The sequence below is a fragment of the Clupea harengus genome, chromosome 17, assembly GCF_900700415.2.
Source record: "Clupea harengus chromosome 17, Ch_v2.0.2, whole genome shotgun sequence".
Taxonomy (NCBI): Eukaryota; Metazoa; Chordata; class Actinopteri; order Clupeiformes; family Clupeidae; genus Clupea; species Clupea harengus.
In genome coordinates, this window is record NC_045168.1 from 1,756,687 (window position 1) to 1,781,561 (window position 24,875).

General features: G+C 45.8%; 1 protein-coding gene across 1 annotated transcript in view; it reads left to right on the top strand.

The window, feature by feature from the left end:
• The first annotated feature begins 2,069 nt into the window (after positions 1-2,069).
• The window catches only part of bmp6 (bone morphogenetic protein 6), a 34,452-nt gene continuing 11,646 nt past the window's right edge, over positions 2,070-24,875 (top strand). Inside the window, exons 1-2 of the mRNA XM_012816250.3 lie at positions 2,070-3,341; positions 20,405-20,597. Coding sequence (XP_012671704.1) covers positions 2,936-3,341; positions 20,405-20,597 — 599 coding nt within the window. The 5' untranslated portion in view covers positions 2,070-2,935. The remainder of the gene's footprint in view (positions 3,342-20,404; positions 20,598-24,875) is intronic.

Here is a 24,875-nt window from a genome sequence, read left to right on the forward strand (position 1 = left end):
TTAAAAAAATGAGGGTAGGACACAGGTTACGGATTGTTGAATGTCCAGTCATCATACTTCTCATTTGTGTGTGTTTGCATGTGTGTGTATTTATGTTTACTGTGACCCACAATGTATCTGTTAATTAGGGTGAGGAGAGACTCCGTCTAGACGCCATGATGACAGGACTGCTAGTTGCTTGTTTACAGAGGCCTCCTGCTTCCTTACACTGGGCCAGCTGACACATACACACACACACACACACACATGCATACATGTACACATTCACACACTCACATACTCATATCTATACAGGTACTCACAGAGGCTTGCATATCTACACTTTTAGAATAATGCATTTCGTGCACACCCATAATCAGGCACGTGCCCGCACACACACACACACACACACACACACACACTGAAGATTACTCTCAATATGTACTAACCGTGCCTGATAGCCCATAAACTCATTTCAGTAGTGTTCATTTGTAAACTCCTTTTCTAAACAATACATTATGATCTATGAGTTTGCACTCAGGGGGCGTGCTATTACCATTAATCTCGATACATGTTCAGATTGATTGAGAATGACTGTATTGGCTTTCTGCTAAGGGTGGTGAGTGACTTTAACAGTCTGTTCCATTGTGTCTGGATTTACACAAGACTGTAACACAACTTGTCAGACTAGGCACTGGGACAAGACAGGGTGCCCCAGTGGTAAAGTGGTATATTCACCCTAGAGTAGGTTACAGGTCTTTAGCACTGAAAATACTGTGTAGTGTTGAGCCCAGACACCTCCTGTAAGAAGTGATTGAAAAGGATATGAAATGTAATGTTTGCGTGGTTTATAATTAGATGTAGGCAATATATAGGCATAAAGAGAAGAATAAGACCGTGTGAGCACAAACGGTCATAGTTGGGTATATATAATTTACAGAATGCACACATTCCTTCACAGCTCTTCTATTTGTTTACCCTTAACTCTTCTCTTTCTTTTTGTCTCTCTTTCTCTCCTGTCTCTCTCTCACTCTCTCAGCATGACTGTCATTTGGTTCAGCCAGAAAATCGTGATTCATGGCTTCTTGATTGTTCTTCCCGAGGCCGTGCTCATTTTAGGCAGATCCTGGCCAACCTCCTATAACTGCTTCCACGTAGTTTAAGAAGATTCGTATCGGCAGTTTTACGCCGCGTCTCTGAAAATAAGCTTACTGAAGAGAAAAGGGAATACAAAACACAATATAGACCCTCAAATAAAAATATGTAATTTGAAATGCTATGTTTAAATCGATGGCAAATACACTGTTTTAAAAGTTATGTTTAAGGCTTTATTTTTAACTCATTATTCACCACATTATTGGGGCAGGGAGGCCGATAGCATCTGTGGCTGTGGATGTGTGGAAGTTTGAGCGGTGTTGGATGACCTGAGTTCTGGAGTTGAGCCAGTGGTGGTCGGATGGTGGGGGGCAGTGGTGGTTCTGGTTGTCTAGGGTGGGGGCTTGCATCTGCAGCTTTGATGCTGTGGTCTTCACTGCTGCAAGATAAGATTGCGAGCCCCGGAGATAAGAGCACCCCGTCTATCAGAACAATCTGTGCTGGGCAGACACAACATAGTGTGTGTGTGTGCGTGTGCGTGTGTGCGCGCGCGTTCACGCAAGTGTAGGGTCTCTTGGCACTGTTCACTCCACAAAGGGGAGACACACACACCAACACCAAACATGCCCGCTCAGACCCGCACCTGATCCAACCAAACAGCAGTCTTTATGTACTCAACCCAGTTAAGCTACCCCCCTCCAATACACAGACAAGTTTGTATGAAAGTCTCTTAAAGGCAGATAAGGATTTAAATACTTCCCCATTCTTAAGTAGTGTCTGACTGGAAGCTTGCCCGTTTACGCGGTGCCCCACAAGGAGTTTTAACAATGACTGGCCATAATATAGCGCAAATCCTAATAGTCAAACATTCAGCGTACTGTGGAATCGACAGCGTATGAGAGCAACCGAAAAGTCTTGCTGTTTTTCTTTTCATCGTTAGGGGTCATGCTTATGCAGGAAAATAAGCTCCGAGTTGGGTTGTCAGTTGTAAAACTTTAGACGGAGTTTTTGCGTTACTTTAAACATGTGTTATAGTAAAATTAAAAGGAATGTATCAGTTACTCAGAGAGAAAGTTTTTTTTATTTGCTTAAATCTGCATGGCTAGTGTATCAGTCCAAACATGCGTACATGCGTAGTGACAAGTTTATGCGGGGAGTACTGCTTGAGAGTGCATCAGGTGACCTGAGATAGATTTATCCTTTCGAAATCATACATTTTTAGGGGAAAAAAGCCTCTCCGTTTGGTGCGAAGTGATTAAATTGTCCTCGAAAGCTCCTCCTCCGTCGGCGGAGACTGGGCGGGTACTGAGACTACACGCGTTGTGCTACCTGCTTAATTCCCGTTATTTAGGAATCACTCAAGGCAGTATTGTTGCGTGTTCGGTGGCTATGGAAAATCTTTAAAACAGAAGACAGAAACCTCTGCCACGTTGATTCGACGTTGTTGCTCTATAAATTACTCGTCACAGTTGCAAGACTAACAGTCCAAATTGTCGCGGGATGCTTTATTTCAGTTATTTGAGTGTATTTTCCAACGAGACTTAACAACATTGGAGACAATTTGGATGAAGTTGGACTCACGAAAGTTTTATGCTTACTCCAATAAAACAGAAAGAGGATTTAATGGGGACATCCAAGAGTAAAGAAAACCCTGGACAATTCTTTCAAGCACTTAATATTGGATGATAATTCATATGGCGTGAAGGATAGTGCCTCTGTCAAAGGAGCTTAATCCGCTTCTTTTTGGCGAAGTGTCGGAGCGCACAAGAACAACTGCCGCATAAATAACTTTTAATTAACAATTTGGAAAACTCCAACGTCTTGACAGATAACACCCTATTCATTCCAGACTGGATATACAATGACAAGCTGTTGGTTTGCTTTCGCGGGGTTGTGGTGGAGCTCTTATTGCATGTTCCTTATTGCAGGTAGCAATTATTTATTCGATGGCAACAACGAAGTTCATCCGAGCTTCGTTCATCGGAGGTTACGGACGCATGAGAAGAGAGAGATGCAGAAAGAGATCTTGTCCATCCTCGGACTGCCGCATAGACCTAGACCTCATCTTTCACATGGCAAGTACAATTCTGCACCGCTCTTTATGATGGATTTGTACAATACCATATCTAACGAAGAGAAGAACGAAGTGGACGGGATTCTGGACCAATACAAGTCCATGTTTACCACGCAAGGACCCCCTTTGGCAACTTTTCAGGACAGTGCCTTCTTAAACGACGCGGATATGGTCATGAGCTTTGTAAACCTGGGTAAGCACAAACTTCAAATTTTTGCAAAGTAGAATTTTCACACTCTAATTATAGACTTGCCAAATGATGATTAAAATCAGGCTCAATATTAACCACTTATATAAGACACTGGGCGTTCTCTATATGGATGCTAGCAATTGAGAAACGCAACAGGCTACCTCAGAAATGAAAGGGTAGCCCGAAGGTGGAGAGCTCAGGGGTACGGAGTTGCTTAAGGCCATGGCATTTTCACATTCACACGGTCTGGAAGGGGGCGGCCGTGGCAAGTGCCGCGAAACTGCAGCTACTAAGTTGCACAGGTGCGTTGGCTCTCACGGCCCACCGACCCATATTGCTAGGAGAGCCTGAGGTCAACATCCATGCGCAACGGGCGTAGCCTACGCATGAAAGCACAACTGCTTTTCAGTTGCCTAACCCCTCAGATCAGATTTTTTTTTCTTCTGCTGCAGTAAATAGCCCACACATCCATTTTACACTCACAAAGTAATGGAATTAATTGAAGGATTGATACGTGTTGTATGTCGTTTATGTTAAAGTGGTTAAACGGAAAAACACAATCAGGATACATGATTTAATCAAGAATAGGGTTTATGCAACGCTAAGCTCCAGTCGCATAAGCTGTAGTAGAGTGCAAACCGCGCTGTTACACTTGTGTTTTGCAATACTGCTTTAATTAGTGCCTCGAACGCCGAAGAGGCTCTGTAATCGTAAACAGGGAAAACAGAAAAAAGAACACGATCACTCCCTCCATTAGCCGTCCAAGTGTTTACAAAAGCAATCTTTGCTGACTGTGTTAAGATAAACAGACTTTCTGCCAGACACTGGTCAATGAAGCGAACGCTAAGCTTGATGGATGTCTCGGGACATGAGAACACCACGAACCATCCTCAGCACTGAGGCGATGGCACAGCGAAAAAGTTTTTCTTTTAAAGTTAATCTCCAGTACATGAGAAACGTTAAATGTATTGTTCCCCAGGTGTTGGAAAGTATTTAGCTAAACGCGCACTGAAAACCACATTCTTCGAGGAGGTGCTGACAGCCGTGAAAAGCGTATATACTCACAAAGTGAATCATCTGCCTCTGTGAACATGTTTCAGCTTCCGATCCGATAATTTTTCATGTGGGTCCTTCGGTTCACCTCGAGAATGCTATGGCATTACCATATTACTAATGGAGGTCACTGACCCCAATGAATGTAATTGCAATTAATGTCTCCCAAGCCAAGAGCCGGCATCTGCTTTGCTAATATCGCAAAGTTTGGCTACGGTCTGTCACCTGATATGGTTTTAATTTGCTTGTCCCTCATACACTCTCCACCGAGGCATTAGGGCTTTGGATAGAGAGCCAAGCTTTTGAAATGTCTGGACCGAAAGGATAAGGATTTATCCGAAGAAAAAAACCGAACTGAATCTGTAGAAGTTATAAAATTATGGAGTCTATTCGCAGCCGTTGTCAGAGATTAATTGGAAAGAATAACTCCGTTCCTCTGGGGTAGAGTCTTTCATGGGATTCTGTATCATCTGTAGTCTATGTAAGTGCCGGGCTATGCCTGGCCTATGATTCACGTTGAGCACTTGTTTAGTCGTTAAGATTAGTCATCTGGCCATTAGAGCAGCCCCACTCACGGAGATGTCTCATAGACCCAAAAAAAGGAGAATTTGGTTAACAGACACATCCTCTTTTCCCTTCCCATAAAAATAGCCACCTATCCAGAGTCTGTCTGGCTATATGTAAGTGTTAGTGTTGTGAAGCAATATCTAGTAAATATGTGTGTGTAAGAGAGGGAGAGAGAGAGAGAGAGAGAGAGAGACACTTTTCATTCATGACTGCGCCTGAAGTATAATGCCTCATCAAAATAAATAGGACATCTCTTTTCACACACCTTGTCACTCCTGAAGACTTTCTCACTCTGTCTTGGCCTCAGCAGGAAAGCCACTGTACGCTGGGACACACAGGAGAAGCGATTCTCCATTGATACTTTTGAGGCCTGTGACAAATGATATTTGACTGGGTGGTCCGAGGGCCAGGAACTTACAGGAACCTTGCATGAATTGGTTCATTAGATGGTACGGAACTTTCAATGTTGTTCCCATGTCAGCCTCGCTTAGCTTTGACGGCGTTCTGCGTCTTACCCAGGGACAGGTAGAGGACTGCCAGTGTTTGTCTTGGCATGTGCTCCTTTGAAAACCCCTGAGTGTTGTTTGCGCTCATAAGCCAGTATATTTGTCTGTTTTATTGGCTGACGGGGGTAGCGGGGGGTGGTGTATGGGGTTTGTGTGTGTGTGTGTGTGTGTGTGTGTGTGGGGGGGGGGACTTCCAGTAATCCCAGCGAAAATCCAGGAAAAGCATCCCTGTGTTCATTAAGGCTGTCGTCTTTTTCCACCTGGGGGGATGAACAGCCACCCAGCTGTGGAGTCACTCGCCTCCCCCTCCCCGCCCCTGAGCCATCCATGATTCACAGGATCCTCTGTCTGCGAGTCTTCTCACACCCGACCCCAACACGCTCGGCCCATCTCCACACCCCAGTACACGGCAATAGCATCACTGTTAATACCCCACTTAGCAGAGTCAACAACCACCCCCAGTGAGATCGGCCCTATCTACCCTGACTGCAGATGCCTGCCTGCACTTAAAAGCTGACCCACAGATGTGGGTTCAAGGGAGGGTTTTTTTTTTTTAGAAGATTAGCCAGGTCTAGACAATCCAGGCTTATTCTGAAATGTGCAGATTTTTCTTCCACCCCCAGCCTTTCTTTTCTGAGCGCCCACAAATCTTGAGTAAGCCATTTATTTTGCAGCAGAACGTGTCCTTAAGCCCCTGCCCGATCAAATCATTAGTGGGCCGCGATCAAAGAGTTAATTGTTTGATGCAGGCAGGCTTTATGCAATCCCTCCAGAAAGACTTCCTGAGGAGCGCCAGACAAAGAAGCGATATATCATGACTGTTTTGTGACACGGAGTGTTAGTATGGCAATCAAGCGAAGAATTCAAGCTATGCTCCCGTTCACCCTGGAAGAAACACTGTTTTTGTGGAAAGGCTTGACTCAGTCGTGCGAATTCAAAACAGAAATGCTCTGACATACAACAGGGCCAGAAGCTGGAGAAGGTTGACGTTATTGTATTAATAGACCAGTCTATTTTAACAGGGGATAGGGAAACAATGTGGCATGTTTGGATGCCCCTGATATCAAGCGGACTGTTTATGCCATTCGGGCAGTGTGTACTGGCTGATATCGTGGAAAAGGAAGTTCCTTAATGTCGTAACTCAATATGTGGATTTTTTTGTCTGTATACCAAGGGGACACAGACATTCATTGTATCTCACTTGAGGAAGGTCCTGTATGGGTATTATGTTCTTAATTCTTTTAACATACAGTGCTTGGACGGGCCATTTGTGGCTTTCATTGTATTTACTTTCAATTAAACTTGTGTGGAGATAACGAATGCCTTGGCAACATTGATACATGCACTGGGCATTCATCAAAGGTCCCTTTAAGACATAAACATCGCTGGTGATTATCCCTGTAGGAATGTGACTTCTAATCTGTCCGTTGGAGATATGTACTCACACACACACACACACACACACACACACACTCCCTCGCTCAGTCTCTCTCTCTTTCCCTCACACACTCACACACACACACCCTCTCTCTCTCTCTCTTTCTCACACACACTCTCTCTCTCAGTCTCTCTCTCTTTTCTTCACACACACACAGACACACACACACACACTCTCTCTCACACACACACACACACACACATTCTCTCTCTCTCAGTCTCTCTCTTTCACACACACACACACACACACACACACACACACACACATATGCTGGAGCTGATGACCGGGGGTCAGGAGATAACTGTGTTTAAGAGCGTGCCCTGTTCACTTGTGTCGCACCCGTGAAATTCCTGATGAAATCGCTCCGTCTCACGCCATACCCGTCTCAACTAACACCACACTCCAAACCCGCTGCCACCACCACCTCCTCCTCCACCTCCTGCTCCACTGATGCAGCGGATCAACTCCAAATCTATACGTGAGAGCCTAGTTGTTTTCTTTTTCTTTTTTTCCCCATCAATCTCTCATCTGTTGTTTTTTCTTTGTCAGTGTCTCATCTAGCCCCGTCTCCCTCTCTCTCACCTGTGAGCTTTAGCTCCGTGAGATGAGATGGATCGAGGGTGAGATAAGAGAGTTGCAAGGATCAGGCCAACCACCCCCCCCCTCCCCCCCTCTCCCCATCTGCGAACAGAGCGGGGGATGCGAGGCCGATAACCTCTTTGGAACATCTGATTACAGTCCACCGCTCCCATAGATCATGTTGTGAACTAGCATGCGTGACGTGAGAGGTGGCATTTTCTTTCAGGTTTTTTTTCTCTCTGCTCCTCTTCTGTCATGTCAACGAGCCAACACCTTCAGATTAAACACACTTTCTGCACGTCGCCTTTTGCATTTGTCGTGTCTGACAAATGTGTGTATGAGTGTTTGGGAGAGAGTTATGTCTGTGTGTGTGTGTGTATATATATATTTGGGAGAGAGGCATACGAGTGTGTGCGTGTTTGTGTGTGTGTGTATTTGGGAGAGAGGCATGTGTGTGTGTGTGTCTGTGTTTGTGAGAGAGGCGTGCGTATGTGTGTGTGTGTGCGTGTTTCGTAGTGAGACACCTTGCATAAGCCAGTGCAGGCCTGTTGCTGTACTTCGTCCCTTCCCACGACTCTCTCTCTCTATCTCTCTCTATCTCTCTCTCTCTCTCTCTCTCTCTCTCTCTCTCTCTCTATCTATCTATCTATCTATCTATCTATCTCTCTCTCTCTCTCTCTCCGAGGGTAGGCTGTGTTCTCTATGGGGATTGTTAGTGAGTCTGAAAGTGGGTGTGTGCGTTCTGTTGTGTGAACTGTGTGTTCGCTCACATCTCTATCTGCTTCATAGCAGTGCTGTAAAGAGGACAGTACTATGGAATATGATCTTTACAGAGACATTAAATGGCAAGATGATTGTCGTAAGTCTACTGTTAAGTGGCACTTTTCCATTTCACACGATAGATTAGGATATTGTGGTAGCACTGTGATTTAATAGGCCTCATTGACATGTGGAGGAGGAATTTTCCCAACATGTTCAACGATTCACAGGGACACTTGCTATCGCTTGATTCAAAGTGCCATTCCACAGTTATTGAACCGCTATAAGGAACCAAATCAAATACGGTTTCTGGTGAAGAACTGGGGCTGGGTTGTTTGCCACCTAAAACTCAAGAATCTGAGTGTTACATGAAAGATCTAATTCTGGTTTGCTGTTGGTGCCAACCAGAAAGAACATTCAAACCAGTTGTGTGCTCACAGAACGCATTCTGGAACATTCTGGAAGTTGTCCCCACACATCTGTAGCAGTTCTGTTGCAGATTGTAGGATGCCACTGGGGGAAGAATGATGCAATACCTTGTCATTATCTGAAGTGAAAATGGCCCTTTCCCTAGTGGAGGTAGTGGTGAATAACTGTACAGTCAGAGTCAGATGGACTGCGGGTGCTCAGGTGAGGATAAGATGAACTGACTGTGTGTCAGTATTGTGTGTGTGTGTGTGTGTGTGTGTGTGTGTGTGTGTGTGTGTGTGTGTGTTTCGGGAGCCCGAGGCACTGCTGCACCTGCTGTCCTTTTCAAGAACAGGCTGTGAAAAGAGCAGGGCAGGAAAAAATGGCACGGGCTCCAGTGAGACCTTAGTCTTTCTCTCTCTCAATCTCTCACTCTCCCACCCTCTCTTTCTCTCTCTCCTTCCCCCTCTCTTATTCTGTCCCTCCCTCCCCTCTCTCTCTCTTTCCCTCCCTCATCCCCTCTTCCTCTCTCTCTCTCTCTCTCTCTGTGAGTTCAGGGCCATCTTCCCTCCCGCCTCTCTCATTCGCTCTCCCTCTCTCTCCCTCCCTCTTTCTCTCTCTCCCTCTCTCTCTGTCTGTGAGTTAAGGGCCATCTTCCTTTCCGCCTCTCTCATTCTCTCTCTGTACCTCTTTCTCTCTCTCTGTCTGTGAGTTAAGGGCCATCTTCCTTCCCGCCTCTCTCATTCTCTCTCTCTCTCTCCCTCTCTTTATCTCCCTCTCTCTCTCTCTGTCTGTGAGTTAAGGGCCATCTCCAGCGTGTTTTACTACCTCCCCTGCTGTGGCAATATGGACGACGCTGGTGCCATAGGTGCCGTTTGCGAGTTCTGAATCAACAAAGAGCTGATGTGTTGATGTGAAGCAGCTGCTTTCGAACACAAACACACACACACACACACACAAACTCACATATGAGCTTTAAGGTCGAGCCGAGAGAGGCGGTGAACATGACCTCAGGTTTCCAAGGCCAGCTTCACACTTGCGGCTTCGAGTTGGGTCACGACTCCTCGGAAAAGAATCGCTTGTATCTGCAGCTGAAAGAGAAGCACCCACAGGGGCAGGAGTCAGAGGCATTAATCCTTTATATATGACGGGCTGATGAACCTTCGCTCGCACTCAGTGTTGCAGAAAGCCACTGAGGTTAGCCTTGGCTGCATGCTTCACATGTTTGACCTTATTAGCCAGGGCTGGGCCTTCAGTGCGGCCTGGTGTTTACTGTCTATGGGAAGAGCACGGAGTGTGGAGTGAATTAGCGGCGCGTAACAACGACTGCGACGAGGCAAGGGTGTCACATTCCAGCGCGGAGTCGTGGCCCAACTCCGGCCCCCGTGATTTATCGGCATTCAACGAAACAAGCTGGTGTGTAGCAGAGAACAGAAATGTAGCGGAAAGAAGAGGAAGAGAGAGAGAGAGAGAGAGAGAGAGAGAGAGAGAGAGAGAGGGGGAAATAGAGAACACAAAGAGGAGAAAGTGAGGTGACAGGTCGTGGGTGATTTAAGTGTTGCTGTGGCCTCGGAGGGCAGAAAGACAGAGAGGGAGGGAATGAAGGAGGAATGGAGGGAGGTGATGGGGGTGGGGTGTGGGGGGGGGTCACTCTCCCCCGTTGTTGTGAAAGAAGACATAACTGGGGAAGAACATGATGGAGAGAGAGCAAGAGAGAGACAGAGAGCAATGGAGGGACAGAGATATGGCGAAAGAGAGAGGGAATGTGTGAGGGAAAGGGAAATCTAGCGGGAGAGACGGAGGGAAAGGTGAAGAGACACTTAGAGAGCGAGGGAGAGAGGGGTGTGGCAGCCCTCGGCCTGCTCTGTTAGCCGTTGGCTTTTGGGGAGTGGACGTGGAGGACGTGCCTGAAACAACAAGCCCTCACCACCCGCCAGTCCCTCTGCTCGGAACAGGTCGCCTCTGCGCCTCCCGGCTCTCCGCAGCCTCTCTGTCTTCTCCCCCTTTTTGTGTGTCTCTCTTTATTTCCTCCTGTCTCTGTCTCTCCTGTCTCTGACACACACTCACACACACACACACACACACGGACAAACACTCACACATGCACACACGCACACACACATGCACACACACATGCACACGCGCACACACACATGCACACACACACACACACACACACACACATATACTCACACACTTTTGTTCTAGGTTACTTCCACCCACACACACACATCTCTCTCTCTTTCACAAACCCTGTTTCTCTCTTACACATATACTTCGTAGTTCTCCATCCCGCTGTCTCTCTCTCTCTCTCTCTCTCTCTCTCTCTCTCTCTGTCTCTCTCTCCCTCCCCTCCGTGAGGCTGACCTAACTAATTTATGAGGCCTGAGATAGAGGAGGGGCGACTCTACAAACACGATAAGGGCCGAGCAAACAAAGGCTCAGATGAGAGCGGAGATGGTGCTGAGGACCCACTCCCACCAGCACATTCCAGCAGCCAGGTCACCGCTACACATGCTCCGACACAACAACCACACACACACACACGCCAACACACACACACACACGCACACACACGCACATGCGCTTGTAAACAACAGAAAATAACTTACATACTCTACGTACTCTTAACAGGACAGATGAGAGCAGAGATGGTGCAGAGCCAGGTCAGTGCTACACACAATAACTATGACACAACAACTGCACATGCATAACCACACACACACACACACACACACACACACAAACACACACACACACGTGCATGTAAACAACAGTATACAACTTACATTTATGCTCGTACACACAATACATGCATATTGTAAAACAGCACAGTACTCATACACACACAAACACACACACCCAAATAACAGAATACAATATTCATACCCTCAACATTTGTGCAATACACACACACATACACACACACACACACACACACACACACACACTCTCATATGCCACATATGGATGTTCATACATGCACGCGTAATACAGGCCTGTTACACTGGCAGTGAGGTAGATACGTGCTAGTTGTTTAAGTGTAGGATTCCTGTATGACATGAAATAAAAAAAGTGCCTATTGAGGCGTTGGGTATTTCATTCCATTCTGCTGAACTCGTAGAACTGCTTAGAATTTTCAGGTCAGGTGCTGAGATGAGATTTGTTCCACAAAATCCACTCTAACTTGTGGTGATATCTACTGGCATGTCTACACTCCACACACACACACACACACGTGGAATGAAGTACTCTCTCTGCTCTCCTCTCTCCCTGGGCTCTCTGTTGGTTGAGCTCTTGTTCACCTCTTAAGCTGAGTATCAGAAGGAGTGCTCGCATGTAAGGTCAACACTCAGACACGTTTAAGTGGAGCTGCAGAGATTTATCTGCGCACCAGCACTGCTGTTCGAAGCCCCTGGGCTGCCCTCTGTTCCTCTCCGAGTTTCCAGTGGGGATAGGACAGAGAGTGAGGGGTGGGTGGAGAGGGAGCAAGTGAGTAAAAGAGAGAGAGAGGGAGAGAGTGTGACTGAGGGAGCGACAGAGAGAGCGACAGAGAGAGAGAGGGAGAGAGAGAGAGGGTGAGGTATGGAGAAAGAAAGGGTGGGGGAGAGAGAGAGAGAGAGTGAGAGAGAGAGATACCCTGGCCCTACAGCTTGTGGCTCTGGAATGCAAGCCATCAATATTTTGACTTCTCCTTTGGAAACAGCTGCGTTTCCTTTTTCAAAGATATTTTTTCCTTATTTATCGGATCCCTTAGGAGAAATCCATCTCAGCCGTCTGACATGAGCTTCCTCCACTAAATCTGTGCGAGGCTCAGGACGGCCTGCAGCACAGACACACACCTGCTGCAGTACACAGCAGATCACTCTAGCAGGTCTGTCTGTCACACACACACACACACACACACACAGTCACTGTCTCCTATTTTCTCTCTGTGACTTTTTTTAGAGACATACATGCATATATACACACACACACACACACACACACACACACACACACACACACACCGAAACTCCTATGCCTTCTTTCCCTCCCTGCCTCTCTCCTACACACATTCACACACACACACACGCGCACGCACACACACAGGCGCGCGCACGCACAAGCGCACACACACACTGTGGACTGGCCCTCTGATGACATTCCTCAAAGCCTGGAAATCCTATAAAATGAAACCTTGACAGTAATCACCACAGGCTTGGCAGCCATTTTTAAAAGGTCCAGGCCAAATTAGAGAGGTAGGCCATTTAAAGTACATCAAAAACCAGAGTCTATCTTTGTTTATATTTACTTTGTTTTAATGGAAGCCAAACTGAAGAGTACCAAGGGAGTCATTTTTTAAGTGAGGGTGGCGGCGGGGTCTGTTGTTTTGTGGTCATCATATCAACCAGTAGCCTTCCTCTGAGTAAATCACTAAGGAAGCAGACCGTCCAAATCTTCAAGGAGAGAAAAATGCAGTTGGGTGGAAAAATGAGATCAGAGTAATATTTGTATGATAGCGCGTAATGGCACAATCTGATGGCCAAATGATAACTTACTGCTATCTCTCCATAAAAATGTATCTGGCATGACTTCTGAAAGCAAACAAAAGACAGCGAGTCAAGAGCTTGAACAGGGGACACCTGCGTCTTATCTGTTTCAAGTGACAACGGATAGATAGTGAACTTTGAGTGGGTCCAACAAACGTGTAAACAAGATGAGCCCTGCGCTATATGCAAGCAATTGCATAATCACCGACCCCACATCTTGTTAATGCTAACCGCTAGCAGGAAAGATGCTAATTTGCAGCAGCTTGCGTAATGCCTTGCGATTGTGTACAGTGGTCTGCCAAAAAAAACTCAACAGTGTTCTTATTTTGTTTATCAGTGTTTGGTGAGATAATATGAAAGTTTATCTGTCGCTGAAAAGCCTCAAGCATCTCTGAGCTTCTCATGAGAGGGTCTCGTTTTTACAATGTCAGAGTTTGAGGCCTGCACTCTGAATTGGTATTTGGACGTCGTCTTTCAAGCAGCAGCCAAACGCGAGAGGACCATTAGTCGGTCCCGAAAATGTTATGTCAGCTGTTCTCTAGGATTATGCTTTTTTTTATAAATGGCTCTATACGTAGAAAAGTGGACTAGAATGGGAATGTTTATTTTCCAGTCCATTTCCTTCATTTTATGGAATTTCCCTCAGATGCGGAAGAAAGAAAAAGTCTGTTATTATATTTGTTGACAGGTCATTGGCTTGCATTGGAAGGGGCTGAGAATGGATGGTTTTACAAGTGCAACAGAAGGAATCACATATGACTATTAATGTCAGTGAGCCTGTTCAGGACACCTGAGATCTTCGTTTACATGCACACACACACACACACACACACACACACACACACACACACACACACACACACACACACGCACTCACACACTCTCAGACAAGAACACACACACACACACACGCACACTCACTCTTATATACACACTCTTATTTTGCAGCTACCCCAAATTCCTATCTATTGTTTGTCGGTATTGTAAGTGAAAGCGGTACAGAGGAAGTGAAATCTCCCAATGACACACAGGTATGAGGCCATGACAGGTACCATTCAGCACTTACCTGATGGGGATTCTGATAGTTGCCACTGATTACAACCAGGGCACCAAAGCTAACAGACAGGAGTGGACACGTCTTTTAACAGAGCCCTCACTAAGCAGCGATTATCACAAATTATCCATGCTTTTTGGATACCTCAGGATTGCGAAGAAAAGAAAAAACCCCAAGAAGTACGCCCAGATTTCTCCATGCCCGGAATGCAGCGTTGAGAGACGGGGCTGAGGAAAAATGTACCCTGTCTGGCAGTCGTTGTTGGTCAAGCTCTGACTGAGGGCTTTTATCCCCCCCAACAATGTGTTTCAGTAGCGGACCCCTCTGTTGTTGTTTTAACCTGTCATGTTCCAATGCTGATGGATCGGATCCTTCTTTCACGAGCTCCTCCTTCTCCTTCGCCCACGCCGCCGCTCTGATCTGACTGTCAGTTCACAGTGCTTCTCCGCACCTCGGTGCAAGCGTCTCGGGCTGGAGCACACGCGGACGAGCGTCCAGGGCAGCAACCCATAAACCTCCTTTTAACTCTCACTGACCCACACCGGGCCCACTGGCTATAAGCAGGCGGGCTTTGATGCTTGCCCTGGGTCAAAGCAGCGGATCAGAGCTGGGGGGAATCGTCCTGGGACCCCCCTACCCCACCCCCCATTTCTCCCTCCGTCCCCTCTCCCCATCCCTCCTTATCCTCCTCTCCACACTCCCTCCATCTCTGCTACCTCCCAGCTGCATCACTACAAAGTCTCAAAAGCAGCAGGATGTGGAAACTGGACCCCCAGGAGGTGGGGTGGGGGGAACCCCCTTTTTCAGGCACGGCTAAATCCCTGACAACACAATGAGCCACTCCAAGCCCACTGCTGATAGTGTTGCTTCCAAAGAGTGACACCTCCAGGCTTAGGGCCCTCATTTCATTGACTGGCAACGTGCAACGAGCAAAGTCCGCCGTACGTAAACGAAAGTTAATTTAATAACTTTGCAAAATCATTTTGCTAATTTAATACCATGAGCAAGATCCTAAGTGCAAATATGGGTCAACACAATTCTTCACTCGCCACACGATAGCTTTAGTTCATGTGCGACGGACTCTGCTTGTTGCTTTGCTAGTTGCCTGTCAATGAAGTTACGGCCCATAGCATTCTCTTTCTCTCTCCCTCTCTGCTTCCAGAACCCGCAGTCGACTTGACTTAATGTCATGGGATAAAACCAAACTTCCTCTCAACCATTTTACTTGAGCAGTGCAAAACAAGTGTACCCCAAGTATTTCCCAAGAAATATGGGAAGCCGAACGAGGCCTTTAATTAGAGACGGTGGGATAATTAGGATGTGAGCGAGGACATTGAGATGTGTGAGTGAGGGTCCCCTGAGGAGCTGTAAAAGTCCTGTGCAGAAGCCTATGAGAATCCGAGTATAATTACATAAACACATACGAATTCTTCCCGTGCCTTGGGCTCCCGTGCATTTTTATTGGTCAAACCATCGGAGACGACTTTCAAAAAATATATTTTTTTTAAGCTCCCGACTGTTTCATGGGGTGCAAAAGATGTCAAGTTTACTTGAAGGTCTGGTGTTGAAGCCTCGCTCGTTTTTTGTGGCGCGGTGTTTGTGGTGACAGATTTGGGATAGGGCTGAGTAATTAGAGAGAGAGAGAGAGTGAGAGAGTGAGAGAGTGCTAGTGTATTGTTGAGTTATGATGTCTCGGAAGGCCTCTTCAACTGACAGTGTTCATGGCTTGGCAGGCAATATTACGCTGAAAATTAATCACCGAAGAAATGTCGCTTGAGAAATAATAATAAAAACACTTCATGATGTGGAAGTGTTGAAGTAGCATCTGAAGTAGCATGTCTTTCAAGCTGTTGGTTGTAAACACTTTTTAAGTAAGACTTTAAAAAGAAGAAAAGAAAACAATCCAACCACAACTATAAAGGAGACTACAGCAAAACCAAACAAAAGGGGAGAAAACAGTAGATCCCTAATGCAGCAAACAGCTCCATCCCTCACACTGGGCTGCCGGGGTAGTAAAGCCTTTTCACAGCGCTGAATTGTGCACATAAATAATCAGGCTTCTCCCTGCTGATCTGAGCACAGCTTAGCACTGCTCCCTTTCAGCTCTGTGCCGCTGCAACATTAGTCATCACAGACCCACAGCCCTAATGCTCCTGCTAAACACATCTTTCCTCACCCCACCCCACACCCGGGTCTCCAAACTTGGAATATGGGTAACAGGTCCATTGGGGGAAGAGTTAAAGGGCGACAGTTAGCGCCCCCTAGATGCTGGAGGTGGTAGTAGGCGACCCACTGAAAAGGTTGCAGGAGACTTTGGCTGTGGGTGGGGTTAGTAGATGGGTTGGTGGGGGCAGAAGGGAGGGTTGGGGGTGGATGAGTTGACGGAGGAGAAACTATATTGGGGTGAGGAGTGAGGTAACCTGAGTGGAGATTGGGGTGGTCGAGGGGCCAGGTGGTGGAAGAGGAGAGAGTGAGTGAGTGAGTGTGTGTGTTTGTGTGTGTGTGTGTGTGGGGGGGGGGGGGGTTAGTCTGTTTGGTTGTTTTGCTCTGTGGTTGTGGTGTTGCATTCAGAATAGAGGATGCAAATGCGGTTCTGGCCTGTAGCTGTCGATGACCGCCGGGGCCCTCTGCAGTTTGCCATGGAAAACATCTAACGTGCGAGACGCAGCTCACCACTGACCACACTCTGCCCACTGGCTCGCCGTCGTCACCAGCTCCTGCTTCGGGGCCACTCGCCTAATTCTCTCTCTTTTCCTCCATCTCTCTCTCTCTCTCTCTCCTTCCGCTTCTCTTTCTCCTTCCATCTCTCTGTCTCCCTCTGTCTCTTCCTCCATCTCCCTCTGATTTGTCCTCCCTCAGAGAGCCTGTCAGTTCCTCCCTCTCTGTGTGTCTTCTTCCTCTGTCATCCCCTTGTCACTCTCTCCTTTTTACACTTTTTACTTTTTATAGTAGCTCTTTTTCCCCAACGTTTTTGGTCTGGCCGTCACTATGTTTCAGTAGCTGTCTCTATCCACTCTGCTTTTCACACACTCTCCTTTGCCTCCTATCTGTCCCTCTGACTTTCTCTCCCACTCGCTCTTTCCTTTACTCTTTCTCTACCTGTTTTTTTTTTTATTCCTCACTGTCCCTTCTCTCTTTCCTTCCCTCTCTCTCTCTGACTCTCTCTGCCTGTTTCCCAGTGTTCCTTTTCCCTTTCCCTCCCACCCTTCCTCTTTCACTCTCTCCTTTCCTCTCCTCATCTCTCTCTCTCTCTCTCTCTCTCTCTCTGTCTCTCTCTCTTTCCTTCTCACCAGGCGTCCGCTGGTCTTTTTTCGCTGTCGTCCTCCACAGCTGCTCAGTAGGTCAGTCTCCTCCTGTGTCGTGCTGTGTGGGCTGATGACAATAGCACAGAGACACTGGAGGCAGATGTTGTGCAGGTGGAAAGGAGAGATCAACCCCAATTAGAAGAGGCGCTGTTCTCCCTCCACTTTCTTTCTTTCTTTCTCTCTTTCTTTCCCCACTCCAATCTGTTTTTCTCTTTACACATGTCTCCCTCTCCTTATTTATCTCTTGTCTTTTGTATTTCTTGTATCTAGTGGATATCTCTCCCCTACTTTTTTCTGTTCCTTCACTTGCTTTTTTTCCCACTGCATTCTTTTTATCTCTGCCTTTCATTTCTTCTTCCCCCCTTTTTTCCAGAAGGAGAGGTATCTGTGAAGAAGATGAAAAACGCCTACACAGAGAGCAAGGGACAAAGTGCAGACATTCCAGACCTAAGCCGGCTGCATCCCCGCACAAATGTGCCTCTTGCTCAAGACTGTCTATGTACTTTTCCACTGTTTGTGTGGTATGCGGCCAGGCACAGACACTACACTGGGGGTCTTGTTTCAGGCCAAGTCACTAGATTTTCATCTGCACAACAATAACTCAACCAATCGCCTCTGCTCTGTTGCAGCCATTTAGCGCTGGTTAGCAAATTCCGTCTCCCCTGAGTGAAAAAATCATGTAAATAGTTTGCTCTCTAAATCCAACTTGGTAAATCAATCCAGGTTTTTTTTTCACATGAGTCTTTTAGGGCCATATTTTCTATCCAGTTAAAAGTCGTTTTGTGAAGTCATTTTGTAAATCCTCTCCCCTTCGCGCTGGCCTCCGGTAATTCTCCCTCTAATAGATCTGTCATCCCTAAAAGCCTGGGCTGTTGATGGACTAAGCCATGGTGCTCTAATGGAAACAGCTGTGTGTAAGGTGATGAAGAGGTCTCTGTCACACACGACAAAGGCCACATCCAGTCTCAGGTGCTGATGAGAATCCCATCACAAAGGGGACCTTTCGAAACTGCTCCCACACCACGCTAAGCCCTTGATATTGAGAAGGGGGAAAAGTTGACGTTCAACAGCACCAGTCACCTTGTGCATGTTGCAGATGGGAGTGTGCACTCATGCAAATCCTCCTCCTCTTCCTCATTTTGTGGAAAAGGATTGTGGGATAGTGTCTGGCAAAAGGAAACAGCTGCAGAGCCCCGGGATTCCCACTGGGTGCTGCATGTGTCTTCTCTTTTTACAACCCATAGGTGGTTTGGCCAAGGTTAGACAGTCAATTAGGATCAAGGAGGCGGGACAAGGATGGGGTCCCACAGGGGCCACTAGTGGGCCCCTTTCAGATCCTCTAGGGAGAGAATGGCAGCTAATTGGGAACACATGTGCTGAGAGGCTTGGAAGTATGGAGGTTAAGGGGAGCACGGGGCTGCTGCAAGGCTATTTTGAAGGGAGAAGACCTGGGGGAAGTTAACTCCCTACCGCCTCGTGAGCTCTTCAAGAGACTACTGTAATTCATCACACCAGGGGGAGGCACCCTTAAGTGTTTTGTGCCCATATTTCCGGACTAAACACACGCATGTACACACACACACACACACACAAAGGCAAACATACACACACACATACACTCACACACTCCTCCTTCCTCTCTGCATGATTTAATTTACTCTTTCATAGAAAGTGTGGGCTCCTCTCTCTCTCACTGGGCACATGGAAATCCAATCAGGATGGGACACTTCATCCCGCGTCTGAACACGCGGGGCATCCGGCTGGACTTGTACTTATGTGGCGAGAAAGAAAAAAAGATATAAAAATACAGGCTCTGCAGACGCGGACCTGACCAGCCCTGGGAACCAGAGGGAGGTGGTGCTGGTGACAGAAGTGAGGGAGCGAGGCGACAGAGTGGTCGTCTGATGTCGAAGCACGCTGCGGTTCTTACTCCCCACTCTCTGTCTCCTTAGCCAGGGCCCTACGAGTGCTGAAGTACAGGGAAGTTGGCCTGTCAAGACAGGCCTTTGCTGTGGGAAAAGCTCTGGACAAATTAAGAATGACTCACCCCCCCACCCCACCCCACCCCCCAACCCCTACCGGAAAAAAAGGACTGTATGGCAGCAGCATGGCCACTACAGCTGTTCGTTCTCTGAAGTGGTCACACAGTAGAAATGCATGTGGTCCTAAATGGTGCATTTTAATAGAGGTAAATGACAGACTGTAAGAAAATAAAATGTGACCCACAACCCTTTTTGGATTGAATTGAATTGAATTAATTCTGTGGACCCAGTAGAATGCTCTATGGGAGAATATAAATGGTACGCTATAGGCTATATCCATATCATTGGAAGCTTATGGCCAAGTATGGAGGCTCAAATAAATTGAGATCAGGTGGTTTAATGTAGGTGTACACCCCAAGTTCCCAAAGAGACTTTTCAGCAGGTGCCTAAACTTTTGAAAAGCCTAATGTTTGGATCAGAAGACCCAGCGTCTTGTGAATGGTTTATCTTGAAGGGGTTGATGGCATGAAATGATGTGGGAAAAATATCCTAATCAAGTGGTCATAGCGATTAGAAGGTATGTATCCTTGGGTGTATTGATATTTATCAGAGAAAATGCAATCTCAACTCAATGTGGAGGATTCAGTAAATATCCAGTAAAACAAAACTGGGCCCCCTATGATGAATTAAGCTAGTTTTAAAGGCTCAAATGTAGCATGTGATTTAAATGCACTGGTTTGTGTTACCAGGAGGCTGTAAAACCAGTTTTGTCTGATATGTTTGAATGCCTTATAGTGTGTCATAATATTTGACTCACAAAATAAATTGTACTTAAAGTCTCATCTTTGTCTCCCGTTGTTTTTCCTATGTGTCTATCCTGCAGTGGAGTACGATCGGGAGTTATCCCCAGAGAGACATCACCACAAGGAGTTCAAATTCAACCTCTCCCAAATCCCAGAGGGGGAGGCCGTCACAGCTGCCGAGTTTCGCATCTACAAGGAGTGCGTCAGCCGGTCCTTCCGCAACGAGACCTTCCTCCTCAGTGTCTACCAGGTGGTTGGGGGACGGCCAGGCAGGTAATGAAGTCTGGTACACATCACAAGTGGAACCGCTGTGTTTTATATACAACAATCACATATACATACATACATACATATATACACACACACACACATACTGTATATAGAGAGATATGATGTATGGTACATGTTTGCTACTCTACATGTACGCCCTACATAAACATGTTTTTTATGTTCTGTTTATATTTATGTGTTTTTTATATAAGTTATGCATAAAAGGTATAATAGTTCAATATTTGACATTATGTATGATAATAAAGCCACAATCAGGGATTAGTACACACTATCATTTAAGGTTTAGTTTTAGTTGTATTCATATTATGGCTGTGGGGAAAAAGCAGTAAGCTTGGAAACATATTCTTTGGTGCTAGTGACAGAAGGTCCTCAGTAGATCCAGCAGGCATCTGATATGCAGTGTAGTATGCAATGTAAATAAGTGAAGTATTTTAGCCGCTGTCTGTCAGTGCACAATAAACATCAAATGTAATCACAGCACACATCAGAGTTGGATTTCGGTTTGACATCATCGCAGGAAAGGCAATCTTTCGTTCAGAGTTTAGAATCTCTCATTCGATTTTCAAAGCCTTGGAACAGTTACATACAAAAACGCCTGTTATTTATCAGCTTTCTGTTTTTCAACACTTTGGTGTTGGTACTCTTGAGGGACAGCCGTTTGAGGCGTGTTTGTGATTCTTAATCTTTTCTTGTAAACCTGGTGATAAATAGTTGACAGTTTCAAAGACGATAATGACATGAGTTGATTTATAGATGCGAGAGCTCTGTGTTTTGGACCACACATGTTGAGAGGAAACTTCCTTGAGATACACAGATCCTACATGCTGATACATTCGCTGTACACTTGCACACTTAAATGTTTTTAAGAGGGAGCTAAAATCGCTGTACTGTGCCAGATGATGTTAGTATGTTCATAATGGAACCTGCAAAAGGTTCAGTAAAAGTAGAGGCAATATTATTATGAGAGAATGAGGTTGTTTTGAAGCCACTTCTTGGGATGTTAGTATTTTGCAGTCATCCTTTCTAAGGCTCCACATAGTGCTGACCTTCTCTCTCTCTCTCTTTCTCTCTCTCTCCCTTTCTCCTTTTTCTCTCTGTGTCCTGGTGGGCGTCAGGCGATTTCCAAAAGGCTGGTTTTCTGCCATGTATTTTATGTAGACGGATGCATAACCACAAGGCCTGACAAAAATAGCGTGACTTTACCGTCAAAAAGACAGCCAGGCCAACAAACGTCAAACATTTATATTGTGGGCAATGGGAGGGAAAACTTCTTCAGAGGGAGCCAGTGTCATGCCAGGATCTCGTATGCACTGTTGATAGGCATGTCAGCGGGGCTCAAACATGAGGTTAGTCATCAGGATGCATTTTACATGAGAAACTGCCCCGGCTTTAGCAGATCATGTTTCGAGTCCAACAGACATACACGTGTCTCGCCCCACCGCTAATGTGCTGCAGTTTTTAAATCAGGAAAAACAATCCACAGAGCTATCTTCGTTTAGTCACCAGATAAAACGGCAACCTGGGGATATCCAACAGTATTTTCTCCTTTCTGTTTCTTTGCTGAAATATATATTTTTTACTGTGCACATCATGAGGCACTTGTTTGCTGCATTCCTTGAACTTTACAATAGGTGCTTTGTTCACCATTGCCTGGAGTGGGAGCCTTTTATTTTGAGAGATATTTGGAGATTAAAGGGACTCGTATATCTCCAATTACTGCTGTATTGTAGGACACGGTTTACCTTGAAGGAAATTATAGCTTGCCTCTTTTTGTGGTATTTGGGTGAAGTGCTTTGTGTGTGCAAATCCCTAATGCTGTATGAGTTGCAGAAGGTATTTGCTTAACAAACGGATTAATTTGCAAGCCTGTCAAGTTTTAACGACATAATTGCCTAGATTACAGGTCACAATCTTTCATAAGCAGATTGGTGGGAGAAGGTTATGGATTATAATGTGACTCATGTGCTGGGGCACCGCTGGAGCATCATCCGAGGTTATGTTGATAGTTGGTGATGTTTCAGAGAAAGCTGAGCATATATCAGACTGTTACCGTGGCACGCTCTCTCTCTCTCTCTCTCTCTCTCTCTCTCTCTCTCTCTCTCTCTCTCTCTTTCACTAATTTTCTCTCTCTATATGTTACTGCAATGTCTTTTACAGTGACTATTCTGTGATTCAGATACATGTTATAGCAGATTTGTACAAGTAGCATATTTGCTTGTCTGAAAAATCTGTTCACCACATTAAAAGTAGGTGATTAACACAAAAATTGGGAACATAGTCTGCAAATATTTACATATACACGTTGTTGACAGTTTTGCTGTATAATGACCCTCTGTTCGTAGGAACTTGATTTGTTATGTATAATTTTTACATTGTTTTAAATTATCTGTATTCTGTAATCTGTAGGCCTACGTTTATGAAAAGTTTTGCTTTGCCAAATGTGAGAACAAGATTGAGTCCATCATGTCACGCCAGTAGAAAGCCATCGAAACAGACCCCAAGCTGTAAGCATGTTGACTTAAGCAAGTGACAGAACCACTAAACAGATAAAGTATGTAAACAAACCAACCCTAAACACATAAACAACCTTTGACCTTATTATTGGATAGCCTTTGGATTTTCCAGTGGCACATTTGGCTGAATGTTTGAACCCATGTGGATTATGAACCTTTCCCTGTGTTAAAGTCAGCTCAAACTAGTGAAATCCAGAGTGAAAGTTCCCTGTTTCTTAAATTCTTAAATTTAGGAGCAGGGTCCGCTTCGTCAACACGATAGTTGCCAAAGTACTGAATAGCAATTTTTTCAAAGACTGGTTGTAGCTCACTTCTCACACAGAATACGTATATAGCCCCTTTCACATACAAAATCATTGTCAAACTGCATCACGTCTCTGCTGAGAGAGTTCTCTTCCTACTTTTAAACATTTGTTTTTGTTGACCGCATCATAATTGACATCACCACCAGTAACACCACGACCGGTCACAACAAATAAATCGTATTGTTCCAGCTCCCACTGGAGCTGTGGAAGAAGATTATCGTTAACGTTACTTGTTTGCCAGGAGATAGAGAAATGGTTCGACTTTACCATATTACTGACATGACACCATCATGACATAATAGTGACAAATACATGGCTTGGGTGGGAATGGGTATATGACTGCTGTAGTGAGTCTATGACGCATCATGCATTGTCTGTATGCGTGGCTAGTGCGGAATGTGTCAGTTAGCCTATTCGACTGCTCGCACGATTTGTGCTGCATGATTTTTATTCGACTCCAACACCCGGAGGAGCACTCAGTCGAAAAAGCCTAGTCCAGTCTAGTCCAGTACACTGAGTGCCATCAGAGTTATGAGTTCAGCCGAATCCCTTTCGGCCTCAGGCAGGCCCCCCTGCCTGGCAGCACTGGCTAATCAACCTTTATGAGTCGGCATTAGCTAGCTGTCTCGGCTCAGACCTGATGTGTGAACAAACAGATGGAGAACGAGTATGTGTGTGTGTGTGTGTGTGTGTGTGTGTGTGTGTGTGTGTGTGTGTGTGTGTGTGTGTGCGTGTTGGGGTGAGGGGGGGTATGGAAGTCTTGAGAGTGGCTCTAATTAATGACCAATAAAGAGGGTCCACCGATGCATGACTGCAGGGGCATTCCCGGAACACCTGGGTGATTGTCTGCTTTGAAGTGTGTCTCAAGGAGGGGCTCACCGCTTCACACTGTATCATTACTGTAATGGAGACGGCCTTCTTTGTGGTGCTGATGTTGTTTGTTCCTGAACCCTCTGCCCTGTGGCTCGAGCTTGGACTCTTTGCTTACTTGGGTTTTGTTTCTTCTCTGTGGCCACTGGCAGCAGAATGGGTTTTTAACGTAATTTCGTGTCCGGCAGAGGCTGTTTTTCTTTGAGATGATGACTACAAAATGCTGGCTCTGACGTCCATGTTTGGTGTAGGTTAATTGTAGTGGCAATATTTTAGGAATGTGAGCTGGGATGGGTAGATGAACCTTTGTGGGAAGGACCAGGTTGAGGCAGATGGGACTCTCCATATTCCAACTAGATGATGGATTGTTTCGTGAACATTTTTGTTGAGGTCTTTGTCTGCAATCATGTTTACAGTCAAGGGTGACTGCTTTGGATGGAATGGATTTCCAGTACCTCCTAAATATAAAGAGAAACAGACTCCAAGTATTGGAAAGAGCAGATACAGGATGCAAAAAAAAGGTGCCAGGAATTGTTGGTCATGGTAACTGAGAAGTAAAATAACAACAAATT